This window comes from Triturus cristatus, chromosome 8 (assembly GCF_964204655.1).
Source record: "Triturus cristatus chromosome 8, aTriCri1.1, whole genome shotgun sequence".
Classification (NCBI taxonomy): Eukaryota; Metazoa; Chordata; class Amphibia; order Caudata; family Salamandridae; genus Triturus; species Triturus cristatus.
In genome coordinates, this window is record NC_140591.1 from 573,702,166 (window position 1) to 573,727,532 (window position 25,367).

Here is a 25,367-nt window from a genome sequence, read left to right on the forward strand (position 1 = left end):
CGCGTGCGCACGTTCCATAGAACTGCTGTAACCCACCACGTCTGCCCTGCTGCCGACTCCCAGAGTGGCATGTTGACTGTCCTTTAGTAGGTGAAGAGTTTGCGTTTCTGAACCCCCTGCATGCTTTCTATTGTTGCCCTTTTTTTTTCTTTTGTACCAGTAATCTCTATTGTTGTCTGTTTGTCTACCTGCGCTATCATTGCCTGTTTTTGTACCCTGCTGTCTTTTGTTGCCTGTTTTTGTGCCTGCGTTACCGTAGCTTGTTTTGGGAGGGAGGTGTATTATTTGGCAAGTTCACGCCTCCAAGAGAGTGTGATCCAAGCGGTTCTTTAATGAAACTGTCTTACTTTGCTTTACAGTGGCCGCGGCACCCCGCTTTAGCCTTAAACATGTAAAGCTAAAGCGCGGGTGCGGCGATAGCTTAAAAAGTAAAGCAATTGAAAATAAATGCACACTTTTCCCGTTTGCTTTACTTCTGCAGCTATGGCGGCACCCGCCCTTTGATGTAATCGTGAGTGCCTAATTCTAATATAGTGGCTTATTTCTTCCAAAGCCTTTCAGTGTTAACTCTATAGATCTTTCTCTGTCTGCCTACTTTACCCATTCTCTCACAATAGTGTCTGTTTTCCATTTTTATTGCATATCTTCCTCTCCTTGTTGTTCGTCTTTTCTGTCCATAGGCTTTCCTCTGCCTCTCTCTTTTCTGCTCCTCGTCTTCGGCTCTCTTTCCAATGAGTGGGCATGCTTTGAGGCTGAGAAAATGCCTTTGGGAGACGGAACGGGCCGAGTTGCAGGTAAGAGTGGGGCAGGTATAGATTGGGGGAGGGGTGGTTGACCCGAAAGCTCCCCTGTAAACTACAATTATGGGTGCGATGGGTTGGGGGCATTGGCACCCTGCCCTCGGCTTGCCAACTAAATTATTGCAATAACAGTTTGTTATGTTCACTCTTTACTGTTATTGTAAATATTCAGACCTTTTTTTTAGTTCCGCTCTTGATTCGTGTTTTAGCTACTGGTTAACATTGCTTTTCTGTAACCCCCTGGTGCAACCGAGCCCGCTCCCACAAAGCCAGAGGCCCAGGCCAGGGCTCACAACGTGGCGCACCCCAAAGACACTGCTTTGTGTTCAATGCATGTGGCTCGAGTTTCCTTTGAACCACGTCTGTTCTTTTCTTCACCTTCCTGTTACCTGTGTGTTTGTTTGAATTTGTTCTTTTCTACTTGTAGACTTCCATTTCAGCCCCAACAAACCATTGCTTTTTGATGTGATAGAGTTTTTTTTTTACCACAAACTTCGTAATTTAAACACGCGAGATAGGGACACGTGCAAAAAAACCCTGGTGCAAATGACATTTACGTCAGATGTAGGTCGTCTCGTTGCACCAAATGTATTCATCTGTCGTAAATTATTAATGATTGTGTTTTTCGAGATATTGTTGTATAGTGTCTAGAAGGCCAGGCGGTGTCATAGAGCTTTACATATACGAGTACTAGAGTGCACAGACAAAGTGATAATAAATCTAGTGGTCAAATCAGGGGTACAATGTAGTGAGAGTGAAAGGAGAATCATACAGCATTACAAGTAAGATCCGATGGATGCAAACAGTGATTGTAGATATATGCAGAGAGGGGGTGCAAAAACAAGCAGCTTAAATGGAGAGGAGCAATATTGAGAGAGATGCAATTACGGAGCAAAAATAAGAGCAAATGTTCCTTTTTTGGGAGGGTGGGCGTTAAAAGAGGAGTGAGGGAAAACAACGGATGGTGAGGCGGAGAAGCGTTAGGACAATTAAGACACCCATGCTTTCGAGGATGTTTTGCAAACATTGTGCTCTGCTTTTCAACGTAGCCTAGGTCGGGACCACCAATTAAACCTGATGGAAGGCACCTTGGTTAAAACCACACGCAGCCCATATAGCGCTTGACTTCTCGTAGGCGCTGGTTTTAAAACCAGCGTCGATTGAATCCACGCTTCACTCGTCCTGGGGTCTTAAGCCCCTCTTTGTAGGAGGGGGCCCCTCTGAACCTGCGGGCCCCAAGGGCAAGGTACCAACAACGACACCCAACCTGAGACCATGGAAGACGGGTGTTTGAGAGCCCATTGTCAGAACATGTTTATTCTCAAACCAAACACAACATTAATTGGCAAAAAGCACTAAATGTGCTTAACAATAACATCCTTATATCGTTTGGTGACATCTGGCTATAAAGGGAACAGCTGGACACAGCAAACACTGACGTCATCCCTCCGCCTGGCTGAAGACGGCTGAAATGCCAGAAACCGGTCCTAGGAAGCTTGTTTCCGGTCCAGGGAAGACATGGCTTGGCAGTTCGGGCTGGAATGTTCCCATGAGGCGCAGGGTCAGACTGATTTGCATATGGCCAGGGCTCGAGTCGGGTTTTTACCAGGTGGACGCCGTCCACCCTGCTCAAAAGATGGAGCCGGTACCCGAGCCTGCGCGCGCGCTCAGCACTCACCAAACCTAACCTTCTATTGTCGAGAGAGGGCGAACAGAGCTCTTTAAGTTGTTTCACGTTAATGGAGCCGTTCAGTATGACAGACGGGCGCTCGTGGCCGTATATTAGAAAAGGTCAGTATGTGTTTATGCATTTCAGACGGAGACCGGCAAATTTACTGTGGGCAATAAATACGCACCGAACAAGCGCATCTTTAATTTCCCCGCTCCTTTGAGTGTCAATACGGTGACTAATTCCAACGTAAACATTCTCCTTTTCCCTTTGAACCTGCCCCCATCGCCTTCTAACCTTTGTTAATTAGTGGGGACTCCATCTCGTGACGTCACTTCCGGCTGTGAGGTCACTTCCGGTGACACCACCTAACTTGGAGAGTCCCCCCCACTTCTTTTTTTAGGACTTGTGCCCTGCATATGGCTATGTCTGAACTGGGGTGGCAGAGTGGGCTAAAGAACGGTGATGGATCAAACCCAGATCTGTTGACTGGGTGTGAGTGTTTGATTGGTTCTGATGCTCCGTCCATCACCACTCCTTGTTGTACCGCTTTGTTCGCCATAAGTTGGCAGGGTATGCTCAGACGTGAGTCCCTTGCTCACTTTGCCACTGGATTCAAGTAAGCCTGGCTGAAGACGGCTGAAATGCCAGAAACCGGTCCTAGGAAGCTTGTTTCCGGTCCAGGGAAGACATGGCTTGGCAGTTCGGGCTGGACTGTTCCCATGAGGCGCAGGGTCAGACTGATTTGCATATGGCTATGTCTGAACTGGGGTGGCAGAGTGGGCTAAAGAACGGTGATGGATCAAACCCAGATCTGTTGAATGGGTGTGAGTGTTTGATTGGTTCTGATGCTCCGTCCATCACCACTCCTTGTTGTACTGCTTTGTTCGCCATAAGTTGGCAGAGTATGCTCAGACGTGAGTCCCTTGCTCACTTTGCCACTGGATTCAAGTAAGCCTGGCTGAAGACGGCTGAAATTCCAGAAACCGGTCCTAGGAAGCTTGTTTCCGGTCCAGGGAAGACATGGCTTGGCAGTTCGGGCTGGACTGTTCCCATTAGGCGCAGGGTCAGACTGATTTGCATATGGCTATGTCTGAACTGGGGTGGCAGAGTGGGCTAAAGAACGGTGATGGATCAAACCCAGATCTGTTGACTGGGTGTGAGTGTTTGATTGGTTCTGATGCTCCGTCCATCACCACTCCTTGTTGTACCGCTTTGTTCGCCATAAGTTGGCAGGTTATGCTCAGACGTGAGTCCCTTGCTCACTTTGCCACTGGATTCAAGTAAGCCTGGCTGAAGACGGCTGAAATGCCAGAAACCGGTCCTAGGAAGCTTGTTTCCGGTCCAGGGAAGACATGGCTTGGCAGTTCGGGCTGGACTGTTCCCATGAGGCGCAGGGTCAGACTGATTTGCATATGATATGGCTATGTCTGAACTGGGGTGGCAGAGTGGGCTAAAGAACGGTGATGGATCAAACCCAGATCTGTGGACTGGGTGTGAGTGTTTGATTGGTTCTGATGCTCCGTCCATCACCACTCCTTGTTGTACCGCTTTGTTCGCCATAAGTTGGCAGGGTATGCTCAGACGTGAGTCCCTTGCTCACTTTGCCACTGGATTCAAGTAAGCCTGGCTGAAGACGGCTGAAATGCCAGAAACCGGTCCTAGGAAGCTTGTTTCCGGTCCAGGGAAGACATGGCTTGGCAGTTTGGGCTGGACTGTTCCCATGAGGCGCAGGGTCAGACTGATTTGCATATGGCTATGTCTGAACTGGGGTGGCAGAGTGGGCTAAAGAACGGTGATGGATCAAACCCAGATCTGTTGACTGGGTGTGAGTGTTTGATTGGTTCTGATGCTCCGTCCATCACCACTCCTTGTTGTACCGCTTTGTTCGCCATAAGTTGGCAGGGTATGCTCAGACGTGAGTCCCTTGCTCACTTTGCCACTGGATTCAAGTAAGCCTGGCTGAAGACGGCTGAAATGCCAGAAACCGGTCCTAGGAAGCTTGTTTCCGGTCCAGGGAAGACATGGCTTGGCAGTTCGGGCTGGACTGTTCCCATGAGGCGCAGGGTCAGACTGATTTGCATATGGCTATGTCTGAACTGGGGTGGCAGAGTGGGCTAAAGAACGGTGATGGAGCAAACCCAGATCTGTTGACTGGGTGTGAGTGTTTGATTGGTTCTGATGCTCCGTCCATCACCACTCCTTGTTGTACCACTTTGTTCGCCATAAGTTGGCAGGGTATGCTCAGACGTGAGTCCCTTGCTCACTTTGCCACTGGATTCAAGTAAGCCTGGCTGAAGACGGCTGAAATGCCAGAAACCGGTCCTAGGAAGCTTGTTTCCGGTCCAGGGAAGACATGGCTTGGCAGTTCGGGCTGGACTGTTCCCATGAGGCGCAGGGTCAGACTGATTTGCATATGGCTATGTCTGAACTGGGGTGGCAGAGTGGGCTAAAGAACGGTGATGGATCAAACCCAGATCTGTTGACTGGGTGTGAGTGTTTGATTGGTTCTGATGCTCCGTCCATCACCACTCTTTGTTGTACCGCTTTGTTCGCCATAAGTTGGCAGGGTATGCTCAGACGTGAGTCCCTTGCTCACTTTGCCACTGCATTCAAGTAAGCCTGGCTGAAGACGGCTGAAATGCCAGAAACCGGTCCTAGGAAGCTTGTTTCCGGTACAGGGAAGACATGGCTTGGCAGTTCAGGCTGGACTGTTCCCATGAGGCGCAGGGTCAGACTGATTTGCATATGGCTATGTCTGAACTGGGGTGGCAGAGTGGGCTAAAGAACGGTGATGGATCAAACCCAGATCTGTTGACTGGGTGTGAGTGTTTGATTGGTTCTGATGCTCCGTTCATCACCACTCCTTGTTGTACCGCTTTGTTCGCCATAAGTTGGCAGGGTATGCTCAGACGTGAGTCCCTTGCTCACTTTGCCACTGGATTCAAGTAAGCCTGGCTGAAGACGGCTGAAATGCCAGAAACCGGTCCTAGGAAGCTTGTTTCCGGTCCAGGGAAGACATGGCATGGCAGTTCGGGCTGGACTGTTCCCATGAGGCGCAGGGTCAGACTGATTTGCATATGGCTATGTTTGAACTGGGGTGGCAGAGTGGGCTAAAGAACGGTGATGGATCAAACCCAGATCTGTTGACTGGGTGTGAGTGTTTGATTGGTTCTGATGCTCCATCCATCACCCCTCCTTGTTGTCATCCCTCCTGTTGTCACACTGGACTCGTTACTGATCCCCCTGTGACTGCCAGCCCTCCAGGGCCCCCCACCAACACACAGGCCCCTGCATTTACACAATCACCCAGGCACTACCCATGCACTCATGCAATCACTCAGGCACTACCCTTGCACTCCTCCATTTATGCAGATATTATCCCTGCATTCACGCAATCAACCAGCCACTACCCATGCACTCATGCAATCACTCAGGCACTACCATGCAGTCATACATGCACTTAGGTACTTCTGTGGCACTCATGCAATCACCCAAGCACTACCCATGCAGTCTTTCAATCATCCAGGCTCTACTCCTGCACTCATGCAATCACCCAGGTTCTATTCATACACTGCTCCAATCACCCAGGAACAACCCATGCAGTCTTACATGCACGCAGTCACTATCCATACATACTTCCATGCACCCAGGCTTTACCCATGCACTCCTTCAATCATGCAGACATTGCCCCTGCACTCATGCAATCACACTGGTATTACACATACACTCCTTCAATCACTCAGGCACTACGCCTGCAGTCCTTCTGTTGAAAACAAAAACAGCGATATGATTAAGCATTCACTGAAGACATGAATTCTCTCAGTCAAAACGTGATTCTTAACTTATGTTGACTAATGTCCGGACTCCATTTTGTATTGCCATGTCTCTACGTGCTTTGCACGAGAAGAGTCCTACCTCTTCGCTAGTTGCTCTTGTAATCTGCCTAGTAACAGTCTATAAATAGCTCCTTTGTCCGTCTGGCGCATGCCCAGACTTGACCACATCTGTTATCAGTCAGTCTTTGTTTGGACATGTTTTCGTGGGCTCAGGAAATTGTTAACTCCGCCCATATATTGATCCTGTATTGAAAATGTCCATAAATGGTAATGAATTTTGCTCTATGTTGTATCCACCCACTTATGAGCCCCTCCGTTTTGTATAAAAGGGGACCGTGTACGCAAGTTCTTTGTGCTACTCTATGCAATACTGAAGAGTGTTGTGTAGGTTGTAGGACCACCCTTAAGGGTTAATAAACTCTGTCTTTGTATTTACAGTTTCCGTGCCAACTTCCTTCTAGTTTTCGTACATAGGAGGGCGAACCCTTGTATTTGCGGGCCTAGCTGGGGCCTGTACTCATCAATTGGCGCCCGTCACGTGGGGCTCATCGGCGACTCGGATGCTCGAAGGATTGGTCGTGACGAAGGTGAGGAATTTGGCCGGGGATGTGATCACTGCCAGCGGCGTCTCTTAGTCCTGGCATCCCAAGGTTTTTCTTCCTTCCCTTCCGAGCTGACCATCTGGGTGGCGCCGGTCCTCGACTGAGACCTCTTCTGTCGGTTTGCCGCGTGATAGCCGTTTGGGCGAATTTTGGAACTTGGCAGTTGGAATCTGGACGCTCTTGATTGGTAAGAACCGTTGTACGGTACTTGCTCCGAGTTTTGAAGCCTGGGTTGGCTATTTGAGTTTGATTTGTGATGACCGGTCATATTTTGTATTGATTACTGTGGGAATATATGCGTTGCAACACATATAGGCAGGTAATGTGGAGATATTTCTCCGGAGTTGTTTAAATTTGAACGGTGCAACGTTTAAGTGCCATTTTTGATAATACTGCATATTTTGCATTATTTTTTAGCATGCCTGCTTTTAGCGCACTCCGTAAGTGGTGCTGCTGCTTTGGAAACCGGTTAAATCTTGAGGAATCTGCTCCAGCCCCCCCGGAGGGGACTCCTAATAGGCATATGTATGTGAAGCATGGTCTTTCCTCTATAATGTACAGCACAGTGTGGAGGAAATACACCAAAAAGGATCCTGAGTTACGATGGCCTTTGTATGGATCGTTTGATATGCGTAAGATTGAGTATGTGGAACAGTGTATGTGTAAACGGCGTGCTAGGCAAGACATGTTTGAATGTGTACGGTTATGGGTGAAGGAAGTGCGTGAGCGGGAGAAATGTGAGAAAGCGCTGATTGATAAAGAGCAACGGAAAAATGATCATGTGAGAGCGCAGGAAGCGAAGCATCGGGAGGAAAGAGAACTGGCGGAGAGACAAGAGAAAGAGCGTAGGTTGCAAGTATCGGGTCAATATGCTGTCCGCCAGCCACTTTATCCTGTCCTTACTAATCTTGAAGATGATTTTTATTTATTAGATCGCTCTCCGCCTCCTTATGTTGGCGCGTCTGCCCCGAGGTCACAGGATTCTGGATCGGTTTCGAATTTTGTGGAGAAGTGTGGCTCACTGGTTAGAGAAGGCAGACCTGGAAGCAGAGGTCAGCCCGTGACCAGGGATCAATTCCCGGCTCGGCTGGGTCTTGAGTCCATAAATTGTCCATGGACTCGATAATTCTCGCTCCAGTGCATACTTGATTCATGGGCTCACACTCTGCGACTCTGGGCAATAGCTTGCTTAATCTCCACAATGGCCCCTCGCGGCGGGATGCCTGGCTTTCACCTTGTGGATGCCCTGCTGGGTTATCTCACAGGGGAATACCAGGACGGGTTCCCTAAGCAAGTGCTTAGAGACCGGTTGGTGATTTGCGCTATATAAATATCTGCACATTTACATAAGGTAGACACGCGGTCCATGTTATCAACTAATCGTATGGGTGAGCTTCGGAAAATTTATTTTCGTGCGCTTAAAGGCAAGCTATCTCTTACTGAATTATTGGCATCTTTGGACAGTTGGCAGGATAGGGAAAAGTTATATTTTGCTGAAACTTTTTCTGACGAAGTGGTTACTGCCTTTCGGAAATATTCTGATGTTCTTGAGTCTGATGATATAGTATTAGATTCTAAAGCATTATGTAACGGTGTCTTTTCTCCCTCTAAGGTACCCGATGCGGTCCGACGGCTGTTTGCATTGCGGGACGCGACGTTTGAACTCAAAGAGAAAGCGCGCCAAAAGACAGGGGAGGAGGAGCAATCGAATCCACATGTCGGCGGGAAACAGTTGGCTATCCTTCAGTCAGATAAGATTGAATTAGTGCATGCTAAACCGATGCGAGAGGCGGCACCTTTGTATGTTCCTCCTAAAGGAGCGGGAACTAGTTCAGACACGTCTTCCCCCGATGCTAGGGGATATTTTGTGTATAATTGGGTTTATACTCCCTGGCATAGGACTGATGTTATGGCATTGAAGAATGCATTGCCTGACCCCCGCAAGAATCCAGCGGCCTTTTATGAAGAGGTCGAAGGGGCCTTGAATTCTTGTACTATGACTTTAGCAGATATAGATTTGTTCTTTGGGCTCATTTTACCACCGGATATGTGGCGATCTGTGCGGAAGGTGGATGATCAAGCCGTTTTTAAGGCCAAATGGTCTGAGATTGAGGATGAGGATAGGGAGAGAAAGCCCGCGCAAAAAACGCCCCAGCTTATTTTAGATCTTCCTGCTGCTATCTTTACTAAGTTGAAAACGATTATCCCCCCTAAAAAGATTGTCTGGAATATGTTAGCCTCGTGTAAACAGAAGGTTGATGAATCAGTTTCAGACTTCTTTACGCGCTTTGAGGAAACATTTCATGATTTCAGTGGTCAGTCACTTACGGATGATACGGGTCGACATCTTTTTGTTGATAAATATGTGGCGAATTTATTACCGGGAATAGCAGCTCGATTAAAAGCGAGTGAAAGCTCTTGGTCCACCTCGTCTCCGGCATCCCTCCTGACTATGGCTCAGTATTATGAGCATCAGGAACAAGAAGCGAAGGGTCATGACGATAAGAAATCGAAAGATTTGAAAACTAAGGTGATGTTAGCGCAAGTGTATGGTCCGCCTCGTCGGGGTGTTGAGAGAGGTAGAGGAGGATTTTATGGTTCCTCTTCGGGTCGGTCGGATGTTAATAGAAATCAATGTGTGTATTGCAAACAGTTGGGTCATTGGGCCAGGGATTGTCCGGTATTATATGCATCTCGTCAGGGACGTGGTCAGGGACCGCCGAGACGTAGAGGGGGCTTCTCGAACTTCAGAGGGAATTCCAATGATCGTGCTCGATTTGATCCTAACGCGCAGCAACGAGATTGACCAAATGTATTTGATCGGCAAAATCAGTATCAAATGTCTGGGAATGACCGCCCTGGGTACTATGATTCGCAGCATGCATAGGATTGCGTTGGGTGGGGGTTGGAATCAGTTGAAGTGCCAGTTGATCAGAGGGGTCCTTATGTTACAGCAAATGTTCTGGGTTCTACTGATCGGTTCCTAGTTGATACAGGAGCTACTCGCAGTGCGCTGTCCAAACAATTGGTTCCGAGGGCTCCCCCATCTGGCTTAATGGTTACTTCGGTAGGATTTGATGGTACACTCTCTCGAAGCCCTCTAACCCAACCCCTTGCATTTCATGTTGACCAACTTTTTGCACCCTGCCCGTTTTTGCTTGCTCCGAACACGCCTGACAACATTATGGGTCTTGATATGCTTAAGCACTTCAGAGCTACGATCCGCTGCTCCCCTACTGGAGTACGTGTGATATTAAATGATAATCACCCCATGGCAGAACGGATGTGTGTGGTTGAAGAGGATACTGTATTAGCTTCTCTCCCTCGTACTTTGTGGGCCACTTCGGATACTGATGTGGGACAGATGGTGATTCCGCCTGTACACATTAGTGTCAAGGAGGGTGCTGTGTTACCACGCCTCCCTCAATATCGTATTTCCCAGGAGGGGAAGGAGGCACTCATACAGATTGTGCAGGATTTGATTAAGGTGGGAGTAGTGGAGGAAGTTCCATACAATGCCTGCAACAGTCCTATTCTACCCATTTTGAAAAAAGACACTGATACTAGGGTTTATCGTTTTATTATTGACTTAAGGGAGGTGAATAAGATAGTGATACCTCAGTATCCAGTGGTTTCTGATATTACGACGTTGCTTTCTCTGGTCTCGCCAACGGCGACCACATTCTCGGTTATCGACTTGAAAAATGCTTTCTTTTAGATTCCTATTCATCCTGATAGCCGGTACCTTTTCGGCTTCACTTTGAATAATCGGTCCTAGAGATTTTGTAGAGTCCCTCAGGGTTATACAGAGAGTCCTAGCATTTACAGTCAAGCATTGAAAAGACAATTGGATTCCTTTGTTCTGCCTGATGGTGTAGCCCTTATACAATATGTCAACGACATCTTGTTGGCGGCCGACACGCCTGAGTTATGTGAGAAGTGCACGTTATCCTTGCTTTCCTTTTTGGCATCTCACAATCACAAAGTGTCGAAGAAGAAATTGCAATTCTGTAGACCAAAGGTGACTTACTTGGGTCACCTTTTGTCTAAGGAGGGGCGTGCACTCACACCAGATAGTATTCAAGCAATTTTGGACACGTCAGCACCTTCCACACAGAAGGACGTGCGTGCATTTTTGGGTCTTGCTTCTTTTTGTAGGCAATGGATATTGGGGTTTTCATATATAGTTAAACCATTGTTAGCACTTTTGACAAAAGATACCCCAATTCCTCTTCCCTGGTCAAATGAGTGTGAAATTGCCTTTCAGCAATTGCGACAAGCCCTTTGTTCAGCACCAGTGTTAGGTACCCCTGATTATACGAAGCCCTTTACATTGTATGTACATGAGAGAGATGGATGTGCATTATCAGTTTTATTGCAGATGCACGGCGACAAGCAGCGCCCTTGTGCATATTTTTCGGCCGTACTTGATCCTGTTGCCCGAGCATTGCCTGGTTGTTTTCGCTCGGTTGCGGCGACAGCTGTGTCAATACGCCAAAGCGAGGGAATTGTGTTATCCCATAAGCTGTTGGTATTAGTTCCCCATGCTGTTGATGCCCTGCTTAATCAGACAAAGACGCAGCATTTGACCAGTGCTCGTTTAACGGGATATGAATTGACGCTTTTGGCTCCTCATATTACGTTGAAGAGGTGTGCAATGTTAAATCCAGCCACATTGTTGCCGTTCCCGGAAACTCAGTCTGAAGTACAAAAAGCACATGACTGTATTCTTGTGACTGAGGAACAGACAAAGGGTCATATTGATCTCCAGGATACCCCCTTTACAGATGTAGATGGAGAACTATGGGTGGACGGATCATGCCTGAAGCTACCAGATGGTACGACTTCAGCAGCGTATGCAATTACCACATTACAAACAATAGTGGAGACAGCACGCATACCGCAGAAATCAGCTCAAGCAGCGGAACTGATAGCATTAACACGAGCATGTGAGCTCAGTACAGGATTGTGTGTGAATGTTTATACAGATAGCCGCTATGCCTTCGGGGTAGCGCACGATTTTGGCCTACTCTGGAAGGAGAGAGGGTTTCTAACGTCACATGGAGCACAGATAATGTATGGAGAGTTAGTTCACAACCTTTTTACTGCATTAACATATCCAAAGAAGATTGCTATAGTTAAATGTAGTGCCCACAAAAAGGTGGTTGATAAAGTTGGGGAAGGGAATGCTTTGGCAGAGCGGGTGGCACAAGAGACTGCGATGCAGCCTGACTCTACTGCAATGTATGTTGTGAAGTCACAGGCAGAAAGATGGCACGATGCTAGGAGAGAAGTGCTAGAGATACAGAGGACCGCTTCCGATAAGGAACGGGAACAATGGTCCAATGATGGAGAATTGGATGATGAAGGGTGTTGGAGAAATAAGCAGATGGATAAATGGAAGTTACCCACAGCTTTTGTACAACCTATGGTTCAGATGGCACATGGACTAGCACATGTCGGAGCTTCCGCAATTGTAAAATTACTCACACGAGTTTGGGAGCATCCGGAGATCGCTAGCACGGCAAAGAGGGTAGTGCAGACTTGCATGATTTGTCTGAAGTATAACCCAGGAAAGGGTACACGAACTCCAGCAGGAAGATTTGCAACACCTACTGCACCCTTTGAGGTTTTGCAGATGGATTACATTCAGCTTGAACGCTGTAACAATCTGAAGTATGTTCTAGTAGTGGTTTGTGCCTTCAGTAAGTGGGTTGAGGCATACCCTACGAAAGACAATACTGCAATGACTACAGCCAAGATGCTATTGAAGGAGTTCTTCCCTCAATATGGTGTTTGTAGATTGTTGTGGAGTGATAACGGACCTCATTTTATAGCAGACGTTATCAAGTATGTCCTGAAAGGACTGGGAATCACCCAGAAATTTCATGCAGTGTTTCACCCTCAGTCTGCGGGATTGGTTGAGAAATATAACGGTATTTTGAAGCTTAAGATCGCTAAGATCCAAGCTTCAACTTCTTTGACTTGGCCAGACGCTGGCATTATTGTCAATTAGATCGATACCGCATTCTCGGACTGGTCTCACGCCATATGAGATCGTGTTCGGACGCCCAATGAATATTTGGGGTCCACAGAAACCGAAGTCAATGTATGATGTACCTTGTGTAATAATGAACGATTATCTGGCACAGTTAACTGATAATTTGGTTTCTATTCATCAACAGGTTCGAGAAGCGCTCCCTGATCGGTCCACAGGTGAAGGACATAATCTCCGGCCCGGAGACCATGTTATGCTCAAGGTGTTTGAAAGGACGAACAGTCTGGAGCCGAGATGGGTTAGTCCTGAGCAAGTCTTGCTCGCAACGAGGACAGCTGTGCGAGTCTCCAATCGGAAGAACTGGATCCACTCCCTGCACTGTCGTAAAGTGCCACCTGGATTAGTGGAGCCTGCTGTATTGACCGACCATCGAGCTTGTTTTGACTACTCCAGTGCCTGAGGAGCACTACTTTTACACCCTTCCGTATCAAGAATTGAAGCATCGTCAGTCTTATTTGAATAGTACTTTTATCCAGATGTTGCATCATACCCATGTTGCTACAAATGCTACGAACTGTTGGATATGTGGTATGATGCCAGCTCATCAGAAGAAAGGAGGAACGCCGTTCATACCTCTTCCTTTCTCTCATAATGGCTCTTGTAGAGCATGGTACACTTTGCTTTTTGCCACACGGAAACCTACAGTGGGACGACTACTTTTTAGACTTAATAAGGAATGTCATCAAGATAAAGAAGGCTATCCACAAGCTAATGGGACAATATGGGAGTGGGAAGAATATCGACCAGATAATGAATCAACCCCCTACATCTTCACGAACACCAGAGACATTGTTGGAAATGAGAAATTTGTAATTCAAGTGGCGCAAGCTCAAGCGGACCTGTGTGTCCAGAGTGTCGGTCATATTCCTGTTGGTGTTAGTGATTGTATTATTGTTTTGAATATAGATGGATTAAATAATAGTACTTTCTTAGCTTCCCATAATACGTACTTCGTATGTGGGAATAAAGGTTATTACCGCTTACCCGCCGGCTGGTCCGGAGTGTGTTATGTAGCGCTCCTATTACCCCCTGTATTCTTAGCACCTGCATCCTATCATAAAGACTTGAAGTTATTGAACAATGTAACTGTAAATAGGTATAAACGTACTCTATCTATTGATGATGTTGACCAAACCGACACTAGCTTACAGCAGTATGTTGATTTTAACTTAGGATTGTTTTTCTTTGTTGGAGCTGCCCTAAATAGTAGGAAGGTTCGACGATTAACAAGAGTTGTAGAGGCTGTAACGAATCAAGCTGATGCTGCTCTTGGGAATCTTACGGAAGAATTGCAAATCACTAGAATTGTTGCGTTACAGAATCGTATGGTATTAGATGTTATGTTAGCAGACAGAGGTGGAGCATGTAGAATTATCGGAAGTAGTTGTTGTGTATTTATTCCTGACCACACGCCATCAGTCTATAACGCTATTAATAAATTGCATAAAATCGCAGCTGAGATTCATACAGAAAATGGCACTTGGACCTTTTCTGGATGGTTTTGGGCATTGATCACTACATGGGGATGGAAAGTCTTAACTGGTCTCTGTATTATTGTAGCAGTTCTGTTTTCCTGCTGCATCTGTGTTCAGTGTGGTCCCTTACTCTGTTCTTTATGTGTGTCATTTTGTATTCCTTATAAGAAAGCTATTGCCAATGTCACCTATCAGAAAAACTTAAACAAGGAGGTGGAAGAGATGATGAAAATTGATATATATGATGATTATCCTAATAAGCCGAATGTCTTCAGGAAATGCTGAAAGGGTCGTCTGTTGAAAACTAAAACAGCGATATAATTAAGCATTCACTGAAGACATGAATTCTATCAGTCAAAACGGGTTTCTTGTCTTATGTTGACTAATGTCCGGACTCCATTTTGTATTGCCATGTCTCCACGTGCTTTGCACGAGAAGAGTCCTACCTCTTCGCTAGTTGCTCTTGTAATCTGCCTAGTAACAGTCTATAAATAGCTCCTTTGTCCGTCTGGCGCATGCCCAGACTTGACCACATCTGTTATCAGTCAGTCTTTGTTTGGACATGTTTTCGTGGGCTCAGGAAATTGTTAACTCCGCCCATATATTGATCCTGTATTGAAAATGTCCATAAATGGTAATGAATTTTGCTCTATGTTGTATCCACCCACTTATGAGCCCCTCTGTTGTGTATAAAAGGGGACCGTGTACGCAAGTTCTTTGTGCTACTCTATGCAATACTGAAGAGTGTTGTGTAGGTTGTAGGACCACCTTTAAGGGTTAATAAACTCTGTCTTTGTATTTGCAGTTTCCGTGCCAACTTCCTTCTAGTTTTCGTACATAGGAGGGCGAACCCTTGTATTTGCGGGCCTAGCTGGGGCCTGTACTCATCACTTCAATCACCCAGGCACTACCTTTGCTCTCATGGAATAACCCAGGCACTACTCTTGCACTCCTCCACTCATCCAGGCACTATGAATGCACTCTTCCAATCACCCAGCCACTACCCATGCACTTATAAAATCACCAATGCACTACCAATGCAGTTGTCTAATCACTCAGGCACTACCCAGGCACTCATCCATTCATCCAGTCATTACCCCTGAATTCACGCAATCACCCAGGCACTACCCATGCACTCCCACAATCAGTCAGGCACTACCCATGCAGTCATGCAATCAACCAGGCACTACTAATGCCCTCCTCTAATCACCCAGGAACTACTCATGCAGTGTTGCATGCACCCAGGCATTACCCATGCACTCCTTCAATCACACAGGCAGTACCCCTGCACTGATGCAATCACACATGCATTACCCATGCACTCCTTCAATCCCTCAGGCACTACCCCTGCAGTCATACATACACCCAGGTACTACCTATGCACTCATGGAATAACCCAGGCACTACCCTTGCACTCCTCCACTCATCCAAGCACTATCCACACACTCCTTCAATCACCCAACCACTACCCTTACACTAGAAACTCACTCAGGCACTACATAGGTACTTGTCTAATCACACAGGCACTACCCATGCACTCCTCCATTCATCTATATATTACCCCTGCAGTCAAGCAATCACAGAGGCATTACCCATGCACTCGTGCAATCACCCAGGTATTGCCCATGCACTAATACATGCACTCAAGCACTTCTGTGGCACTCATGCAATCACCCAAGCACTACCCATGCAGTTGTCTAATCACTCAGGCACTACCCAGGCACTCATCCATTCATCCAGTCATTACCCCTGAATTCACGCAATCACCCAGGCACTACCCATGCACTCCCACAATCAGTCAGGCACTACCCATGCAGTCATGCAATCAACCAGGCACTACGAATGCCCTCCTCTAATCACCCAGGAACTACTCATGCAGTGTTGCATGCACCCAGGAATTACCCATGCACTCCTTCAATCACACAGGCAGTACCCCTGCACTGATGCAATCACACATGCATTACCCATGCACTCCTTCAATCCCTCAGGCACTACCCCTGCAGTCATACATACACCCAGGTACTACCTATGCACTCATGGAATAACCCAGGCACTACCCTTGCACTCCTCCACTCATCCAAGCACTATCCACACACTCCTTCAATCACCCAACCACTACCCTTACACTAGAAACTCACTCAGGCACTACATAGGTACTTGTCTAATCACACAGGCACTACCCATGCACTCCTCCATTCATCTATATATTACCCCTGCAGTCAAGCAATCACAGAGGCATTACCCATGCACTCGTGCAATCACCCAGGTATTACCCATGCACTAATACATGCACTCAAGCACTTCTGTGGCACTCATGCAATCACCCAAGCACTACCCATGCATTCTTCCAATCATCCAGGCACTACTCCTGCACTTATGAAATCACCAAGTAACTACCCATGCAGTCCTACATGCACCCAGGCACTACCGATGTGCTCTTCCATGCACCCAAGCATTACCCATGCACTCCTTCAATCACACAGGCATTACACCTGCACTCATGCAATTACACAGGCATTACCCATGCACTCCTTCAATCCCTCAGGCACTACCCCTACAGTCATGCAATCACCCAGGCACTACCTATGCACTCATGGAATAACCGAGACACTACCCTTGCACTCTCCCACTCATCAAGGCACAATCCATGCACTTCTCCAATCACCCAGCCACTACCCATGCACTTATAAAATCACCCAGGCACTACCTATGCACTTGTCTAATTACTCAGGCATTACCCATGCACTCCTTCATTCATCCAGACATTACCCCTGCATTCATGCAATCATCCAGGCATTACCCATGCACTCCTTCAATCACCCAGGCAGTGCCCATGCACTCCTCCAATCACCCAAGCACTACCCATGCACATTTGCAATTACCCAGGCACTAACCATGCACTCCTGCAATCACATATGCACTACCCATATACTTTTCCATATATTCCACTTCCCACAATTCATAAAACACTTACAAATCTGTCTATTTTTTAACCAAATAGGCGGTTCTGAAAAGAACCATTTTTTTATTCTTGGTTTTCTTTTTTAACTCTTATTTAGATTTTTTGGGGGGTTTTCTTAAAGAAAGGGAAAGAAACAAGAACCAACAGTGAACATGTACAAAACATTATGCAATTAGAAACTCACTGCATAAATAAAAAAATACAAAATTAACACTTGCGGTTCCTAATGGCAACCAGGATGGCATCCAGTGATTGCTCACCTAAACAGAGTATCTTTTTGCATTTTACTCAATGCTGCTCCACTCTAGCCAAGTCAGGGATGGTGGTTGGTGTGCCAGATGAGGAAGAACCAGATGACGTGCTCGGTCCATCAGCGTTGTCTTCACTGCCTGTTGTTCTTGTTCTCGACAAAGCTGTACTCTAGCAAGACTTCGAAGATGCATGGTTTGCAGATGTTTTAGCATCAAAGACGTCCTGCACCAATACTTCTTTTCTGAACCTCATAAGAAGACTTTCTGGCAGATGGCACAGGTTACCTTTCGGGCATAGACCACCACTGGGCGGAGCCTGCATAGTCATGTTACGCAGAATTCCCCGAAGTCGCAAAAAAACTCTGCGAGCTATGTGGAATTTCGCCAGCCCGCTGAGTTGCTTGTTGTGCCCATTCACAATGTGTTTTTTTGCTAAGGTTCTTGGTCTGTTTTTCTATCCTCCCTACATCTTTTCAATCCTTTGCTTCTAGAAACTTTTTTCTAATCTTTTTTATTTATTATCTATCCCTCTCTTTTCCTGATTGTATATTTTCATTTTTTTCCTACTTTTTGGGTGTTTCTAGTGCATTTTTCACTCTTTTTCTATTACTTGCTTTTTCACTTCTTTTACTTACTTTCCTACTTCCTAACTTTTGTTTTCCGCCCCCACCTACCCAGAATCATGGCAAAGAGCAAGGGTCATGGGAAGAGGAGGGCTCGAAGTGAGAGCCGCGACCACATTCCTTGTAGAAGGCAGCTCCCACAAGGGGTGCAGCCACAGGCCTTATTTGCAGAGGAGGAGGTGGCCGCACTGGTTTATTTATCCCCTTTGCCCTGGCAGCAGATGGCAGGTCTGTGTCAGGGTATGGGCTCCGGGAGCGTCACTGGCAGTGGGCAAGGAGGGCAAGGGTGCTCTGGGGTCCGGCACACCCATAACTAATTGATACACTGGTGGTCCGATATTCTGGACCGGGAGCAGGACCTGCTGTACCTGCTAGGTGCTGATGTCCCGGGGCTTGGTGAGTAGCTATTTGTATGACTATTTTGTGTTCTTCTGTTCTGTGTTATTGCGAATAGTATTTTTTTCACAAATAGCTAGCATGCTGCTGCTGCTTACATGCAGGTAACCTATGTTTAAAAATCTTATATTATGTGATTGTTATTTCCAGACAGGTGCATGGTGCTACTAGCTAATCGTACTTGTTTGCAACTTTGTGCTCACTTGGGCTGGTTATGTAAGAGAGGTTGGAGAATTTAGGTTAGGTAGGTAATCCCGATAGGAAAGACTCAAGTTCTTTCCTTTGTCCTGTCAGGCTGTCCTGTCTCGTGGCACTAAGATAGTGGTAGTAGTTAGTTAGTTAGTATCATTTGGTAATTTAGCAACCTGCATGACGCATCCTCTCACATGACTTCAGTCCTAGTAGAATCTTTTGTATTTCTTATAGTGAGTGAATATAGCAACCAACCAATTTGGTGTATGCAATATGCATGTGTCTAGGCATCTATGCATTAAGAACAATAAATGAAGACTTATTAATTTGCCCGTCAAATGGGGTTGTTGGAGTCGAGACTGAGAGATGATTGGGAATGAGATAGGAACGTAAATAAGCAAATATAATTTTTTTGCAAATCATTCCAAAGTGTGGAATGGGCGGGCTAGGTATGTTTAGGATTTAGGAATCTGAATTGAACTGTGGAGTAATAATGATCGGATGGTTCTCGACTGCGATACATTCTAGTTGACTACTACTAGTCAAATAAGTAGATCTGATTGATTTAGGATAGGTCAATGTTATTGCAATTGCCGTTTCCTGTATACCATTCTTTTTAGAGCAATTCTATTAATTTATTTATCACAAACCATTTTTTGTCTCTTTACATGATCAGCATCCAGGGGCAGGAAGAAGACTGTGGCAGCTGGCAGTGTGGCGGGTGCTGGAGCTGGAGGGGCCGCTCAGGAGCAGATGGCTCTGCAGCTGGCCGAAGTAAGTCCTCCTGCTGTTGTTATTTATCAATATTTCCCTAACTTAACCCCTCTATTATTTCCATTTCCTAATTTACATTTTTACAAAATCCTCTTCAATCTATTTGTTTCTAAATTCTTGTTTTTGCTCCATTACCTACTACTAAGTACTAATACTACTACTAACAATGGTTCTGATAGTGTCTGTTTTTTTTTTACATCAAATCAAGCTGCATCTGACTAACCTCTGCTGCGTCTGCATTAGTCTGTCTGTAGCTTGCTTTCTTCTGGGTTTCACTCAGATTTCCCTACCCCATTATATGTGGATTGCCTAGTAGTGGTACTATAAGACTCAGAGAACCTATTGTTCCTACGCTACTACTAGTACTAGTACTAGTAAGGAATCCTTGCTACTACTAGTAGCACTAATGTGCTGTGCAGATTGCATGCCCAAGTAAGGTATTATCCACAGGTTTGTGAATTGTGAGATGAGAAAACTTCAGTTTCTTTTATTGCCTCATCAATGATCATACTCAATCAGTAATGGTGGTCACTCACATTCGAAAGGACACCCCAAAGTGGTATAATCTACTTTTTCTAATCCAGGACTAGTACTTTTTTTAGTGGCAGCAATTGAATGGTGAACACCGAACAACTGCTACCGTCCACCATGGCTGGAAGGAAATATGAGGAGTAGGAAGACAGCACCATTATTTTCCAACTAAGAGAGACCTCATGTCCACCCAATTGGCCACCCTTTCTTCTTTTCAAAAAAATAGATGCACCAATAGCTCTAGTCGCTGAGTCCAGTCCTTTGGGTTGTCCTCTTCTTGAGAGGCTTTTCAAAAATTGCCATCAACAAAATGCCCAACATGATAATATTTAGTTATTTTTGATAGAACAGACTGCCTACTGTACTCTAGTGTGCAAATTGTAGATAGAGATGTGTGTGGTGTATATATAATATTAATTATGTATTTTCTAACTTGCTAATGGAAAAAATAAATAGGGGAGGCATATTTGGCAACTAAAAAAATGTGTTTTCTTTTTCCAGGCATACCGATCACCAGTGCCGGGGCCAGCGGTGAGAGCCATGCCACTCCAGATGGAGCATATGCGGCTGCCACAGGGGGTGAGCCCTCAGCAGTTGCGGGTGGTTGTAAGTCATATTCCTTACTTATTGAGAATGATGATGCACTCATTGCAAGGGTGTATGCTCAGTACTAGTACACTGTAATTCTGCTGAGGCTAAGTTGTTGTGAACACTGAACAGTTGAAGAAGACACCCTTTAGTTAAACATTAGCATTAGTAGCGGGGGTTGAGTAACTAATGGCATATTCTATCTTCAACTCAGCAAAGACAGTTTTATGATGAAGACAAACAGTCAGACGACATGTATGACTGGCAGGGAAGGATGCATGGGAGAAGGATGGGGCCCCGGGATGCCATTAGATGGCGAATGAAGATGATAGGAATAGGATGCATGGCTAGTTGAAGGATGGGTGAAAGGTGAAAGAGAAAGCAGAAAGGATGCCTTTCTTGGTGGGTAAAACTGAATGGGTGAAAGGAATGCTTCGGGGTGTTTGCGTGGTCAAACTCTAAGGCAAACAAGGATGCATGGCATGGGTGGTGTTTGGTTATATCTATGACAAATGTATGTATCATACAGTATGTGAAAACAGAGTCAGACTGGATGAAGAAAATGTAAAAGAAAATTAAACTGTGCCAGAGAACCGAAGCCCAGGGTGAAGATTAAGAATAAAATAATAATAATGCTAGAAGAGCAATGTAAACAAGCCCTTGGAAGAACAAGGACTGTTTTTTGCAAGATTTTTGATTCAAAGGTTTGTGGTTTTACTTGTATTTCAGAATGGAAAACTCCCTTGACTCGCAGTAGTTTGCAAGCACAACATATATATTGTGCATGACCATTATTTACCCTAACCATAATCGCCTCACTCTGACTCTGAGACCCACTTCCGCTCCAGTCCCTCCCTGTGTCAGCCATGGGTGGCCTTTCGGCTGCATGGTAACTAGTACTTCCAAATCACTCAGTAGGTCATCATCATCATCATCACATGAGTGACATGATGTTGTGCTGCCGTTTCTCATCATCCATAAGCATGTCATCACTAACCATCATCATGTGCCTTATTGCAGTAGTCAGGGTGAAAGTGAAATTGTCTGAGCATTTGTCATTGAGATTTAACAGAGTATTGCTGTGATGGAAATTTATAATTTTGTAGTCCAGCTGCCCCAAATGCAGACAGTAGTAAAGTAACATTAGTCCCGACACACGTATGTCTGTCTAGGGCACAAGCTGACTGAGCTGGCATGCCTTCAAGATTAATTGCGCTAAACAAGAGAGAGAAAAATAATACTTCTACTCTACTACTACATAGTGCCTGAAAGTATAAACATCACACCCAAATCTTTGAGGCAGAGGAAGTGAAGTGAGGAGGAGATGATACCACAACTGCTAGTGCTACTACTGTGCCACTATAATTAAATTTTCATGTGTGCAATTTAATTTTATGTTACTGTTTTGCTAAGAGTATTGGTTACAATAGCTTTTTTATTCCTTTCTTGATATAGATACTCCTCCCCAACCCACAAGGCAGAAGTTGGTGGCCAGGGTCTGGCAAAGGAAGCTGGAGGCCATCAGAGGTGAATATTGCCGGCTGGTTGCCCTGGCGAAGGAGGAGGTGGCAGCTACCGCTTCTTCTTCCAATGCCCCAGGGACCAGCCAGCACCCGTGCCTCCGGTGGTACGGCGCCGCGTTCTGGCAGCCACCCATCATCAACATCATCATCTACTGCTGCCCACCCCTGTTGTTACTGCAGGAATTTTTGGCGCCGAATGCTCTTCAGGGTGGTACACCTGGAGGCCAAGCTGGAAGAGGTCCTCCGGGAGCAAACTAACTGGCACCCTCGCTGCTAGATGTCACCGCTCAGTCTTTGACTCTTGCCCCTTTTTAATTTTTTTTGGGTAGGTGGGATGTTGGGACTAGTTGGAGAACCTTGGGGTTTACTTTCTCTTCAACTTCAATGGACATTTATTTATTACTGGACTTTGGTTAGGGTTAGGGAGAGGGTGGGTGGGGTGTTGTGGAGTTTTCTTCTAGTTTATATTTGTTAGGGTAATAAATGTAGTTTGCTAATAAATATGATGCAAATCTTTTCTGGGGGGTACTCTTTTACATCACCATGTTTGTTTCCTTCTTTTGCTGCAGGGCCGCAGCCAGTTTTGAAATCTGCCAATAGCGTAACACACCGATAGATAGATGCAGTACAGTACCCTCACATGTCCTACTACTGTCAGTCTATCCTCCTAGTCTATGAATTCTGCAACTGAAACCCCTTTGTAGTATGTAATGTACTGGGAAGGATGTGGTTGTGTGAATTAATTAATTTCCATAGTATATACATTATTGACTCCCCCACACTTCTTCTCTTACCTGTGATTGAGGTTTAGGCGAAGCAATGGCTGCATGGTGATGGTTTTGTTTACTAAGGTGCTATGGTGGGTGGTGGTAGCATTAGTAGACAGTTGCATTTGTAAAAAAAGAAAATGAGACAGTCCGTCACCTGAGGGAGACTAGGGAACGAGTAGTAGAAGTACAGAAAGTAGTAAGTACACCAGAAGAAGACTGCCAAACAACAAGAAAGTGATGATGAATGATATTGATAAGCAATGCCAAAGTAAAATAAAACATAATGGTGGCAGGGATAGCCTAATGCAAGTTACAACAAACTGAAGTAGTTGACTCGACCTTGAAGTGGACAAGCATAACCTTTAGTGCTGGGAGCATGATAAATCGATGCAGGCAATTAATTAATAATGGGTTAATAATTATGTCCCTCTGGAAAAAAAAGAGAATTGCGAATACTACTGAGCAATGCATGGGTGGGCACTGGGCAATCTAATCTGATGCCAGTGTGGCCGATATATATATATACTTAGAGGAGAAGAAGAAGATCCTCGCACTGCCTCGAGTTAGTGTTGCTTTCACCGCATCCGCCCCAGCAAGTGTGTGATCAATTATTGTTGTAAATTTAATTTAGTTACCCCTCAATACAAATCACACAGCCCGGGGGAAGAGGGTTAGAGTTTGATAAATGTTTGGGAAGGGGTATTTGAGGGAAAGGTTTGACAAAGATAAACACTACACATGGACAACACACAATCATGATAGATGACCATCTTAAATCTGTTAAGGGAGAAAAAGGAAATGCATGCATGATGATCACTTGATGGTCAATGATAAGTAGTAGTAGACTAGTAGTACAGGGCATCAGTATATTATTATTGTTATGCAATTGCCTTGCTTGTCTGCCTTCAGAGAGACCCAAATTACATACATTTTATGTTCTGTTGTACTGGACTTCCTTTTAAAGCTAGCAAAGAAAATTAAAAAATAGCTGTAGGGGTCAATTATAAGCAAAGAGCAAAAATTATAAACAACAACACACACTATCGAAATGATTGAAGAGAAAAAATGAATCTAATTAATTAAAAGATGACGAATGATACTAAGTTACTATGTATGCTGTGGTCTAATTGGGGAGTTGCATCTCGGCCTTCCTCTTGTTCTTCCCTTCCATGGATGCTTCATCAGTCAATCTTGGGTGCCACTGCCTGCCTGGCGGATGCGTATTGGTAAGGTAAGTGTGAGTTGTTTTTCCCAGTATAGCACAGGGTAAAGGCCGGCCTGTAAGTGTAGATGGAAAAACAAGAGGGATATTGAAAAATCAAGGAGAAAAAGAATGCATAAATTACGGAGGAGTGCAACAAGAATACTTTCAGAGGCTGCATGGCTAGATCATGTCTACTACTCTGTTTCCAGCATTAACCTACAACAACAACAACAAAACAGAGCAGGCCCACAGCGCCCATCCAACCTCCACTTAGCTTAAATTATGAGCCTGACAGAGCACACATATATATCAACATATAATTTTCCAAATTAAGTAACTAAATCAATGCACCGCTGTCAGTCGTACCACTACACTCGCCTCCACCACTAAACGGACCTGTAGGTCTGCTGTGGTTGTTGTTGACTTGTTTACCTTTTAGGTTACTTCATGAAACACCCCAAGTTATTCCATCAATCATCTCTGCTCCTGCTGACTGACTGCGATGAGGATAGTTTGGTCATCATCATAATGGTGTCCAACTCCGTAGTTTACCGAGTGAGTCCAGAATAGATTCCATATTAAAAAATGCAGTGGATCGGCCTGCAGTAGAAGTACACATTTTTTTATTAAACAACAAGAAGAAAAACATTGACTTGAGTCACTTTTTTGTGTGTAGATTAAATAACACTAGTACACTTTATGCACAACAACAACACAAACACCAATCACTCAGAGTCAGCGTCCAATGCATGCCATTTATCATTACCGGTTGTTCTTAGGGGCAGTCCCTCTCAGGTCGGAAAGGAGGATATCTATAGTCATGTTCTTTGAACGGACTTGACGAGGCAGGCACACATTTCCTGTACTATTCTCCATCCAATGTCTGGCTTGAGGTAAATGGATTTAGGGCGAGTCAGGATGGAGCAGGACTCAGAGGAGTGGACTTACTTCTTTAATAAATGCACACAGTTGCAACTCCAATACGGCAATAAAAAGAGTAAGACGGTGGTGATGGATTTGTTGTGATTCGGACCAGAAAGACAGAGACACAAACAAATAATAAAAGTAAATAAGGAAGAAAGTACCAAGGTGAAAAGCTAGTTATCAGAG

At 45.4% G+C, this 25,367-nt stretch overlaps 1 protein-coding gene across 3 annotated transcripts; it reads left to right on the forward strand.

The window, feature by feature from the left end:
• LOC146802434 (uncharacterized) lies at positions 1-22,696 on the forward strand. Of its 3 annotated transcripts, none has more exons than XR_014967389.1 (4): positions 1-90; positions 19,544-19,641; positions 20,674-20,778; positions 22,216-22,696. XR_014967389.1 is itself a non-coding variant. In XM_085620432.1 (4 exons), exons 1-4 carry the CDS (start codon positions 70-72, stop codon positions 22,539-22,541), a joined length of 546 nt encoding a protein of 181 aa, XP_085476558.1. In that variant the 5' UTR covers positions 7-69; the 3' UTR covers positions 22,542-22,696. The 3 variants fall into 3 exon arrangements, 2 of the variants coding, with proteins under 2 accessions (XP_085476558.1, XP_085476556.1); XM_085620432.1 differs by having other exon boundaries at positions 7-86; XM_085620430.1 differs by lacking the exon at positions 1-90 and adding an exon at positions 752-794.
• Positions 22,697-25,367: the final 2,671 nt, after the last annotated feature.

Excerpts from the sequence above, each read along its gene's own strand:
- LOC146802434 (XM_085620430.1), top strand. The coding sequence starts at position 761 with ATGCCTTTGGGAGACGGAACGGGCCGAGTTGCAG. Across the intron at positions 19,642-20,673 it reads TGGCTCTGCAGCTGGCCGAA|GCATACCGATCACCAGTGCC; the intron begins GTAAGTCCTCCT and ends TTCTTTTTCCAG. Across the intron at positions 20,779-22,215 it reads CTCAGCAGTTGCGGGTGGTT|ATACTCCTCCCCAACCCACA; the intron begins GTAAGTCATATT and ends TTCTTGATATAG.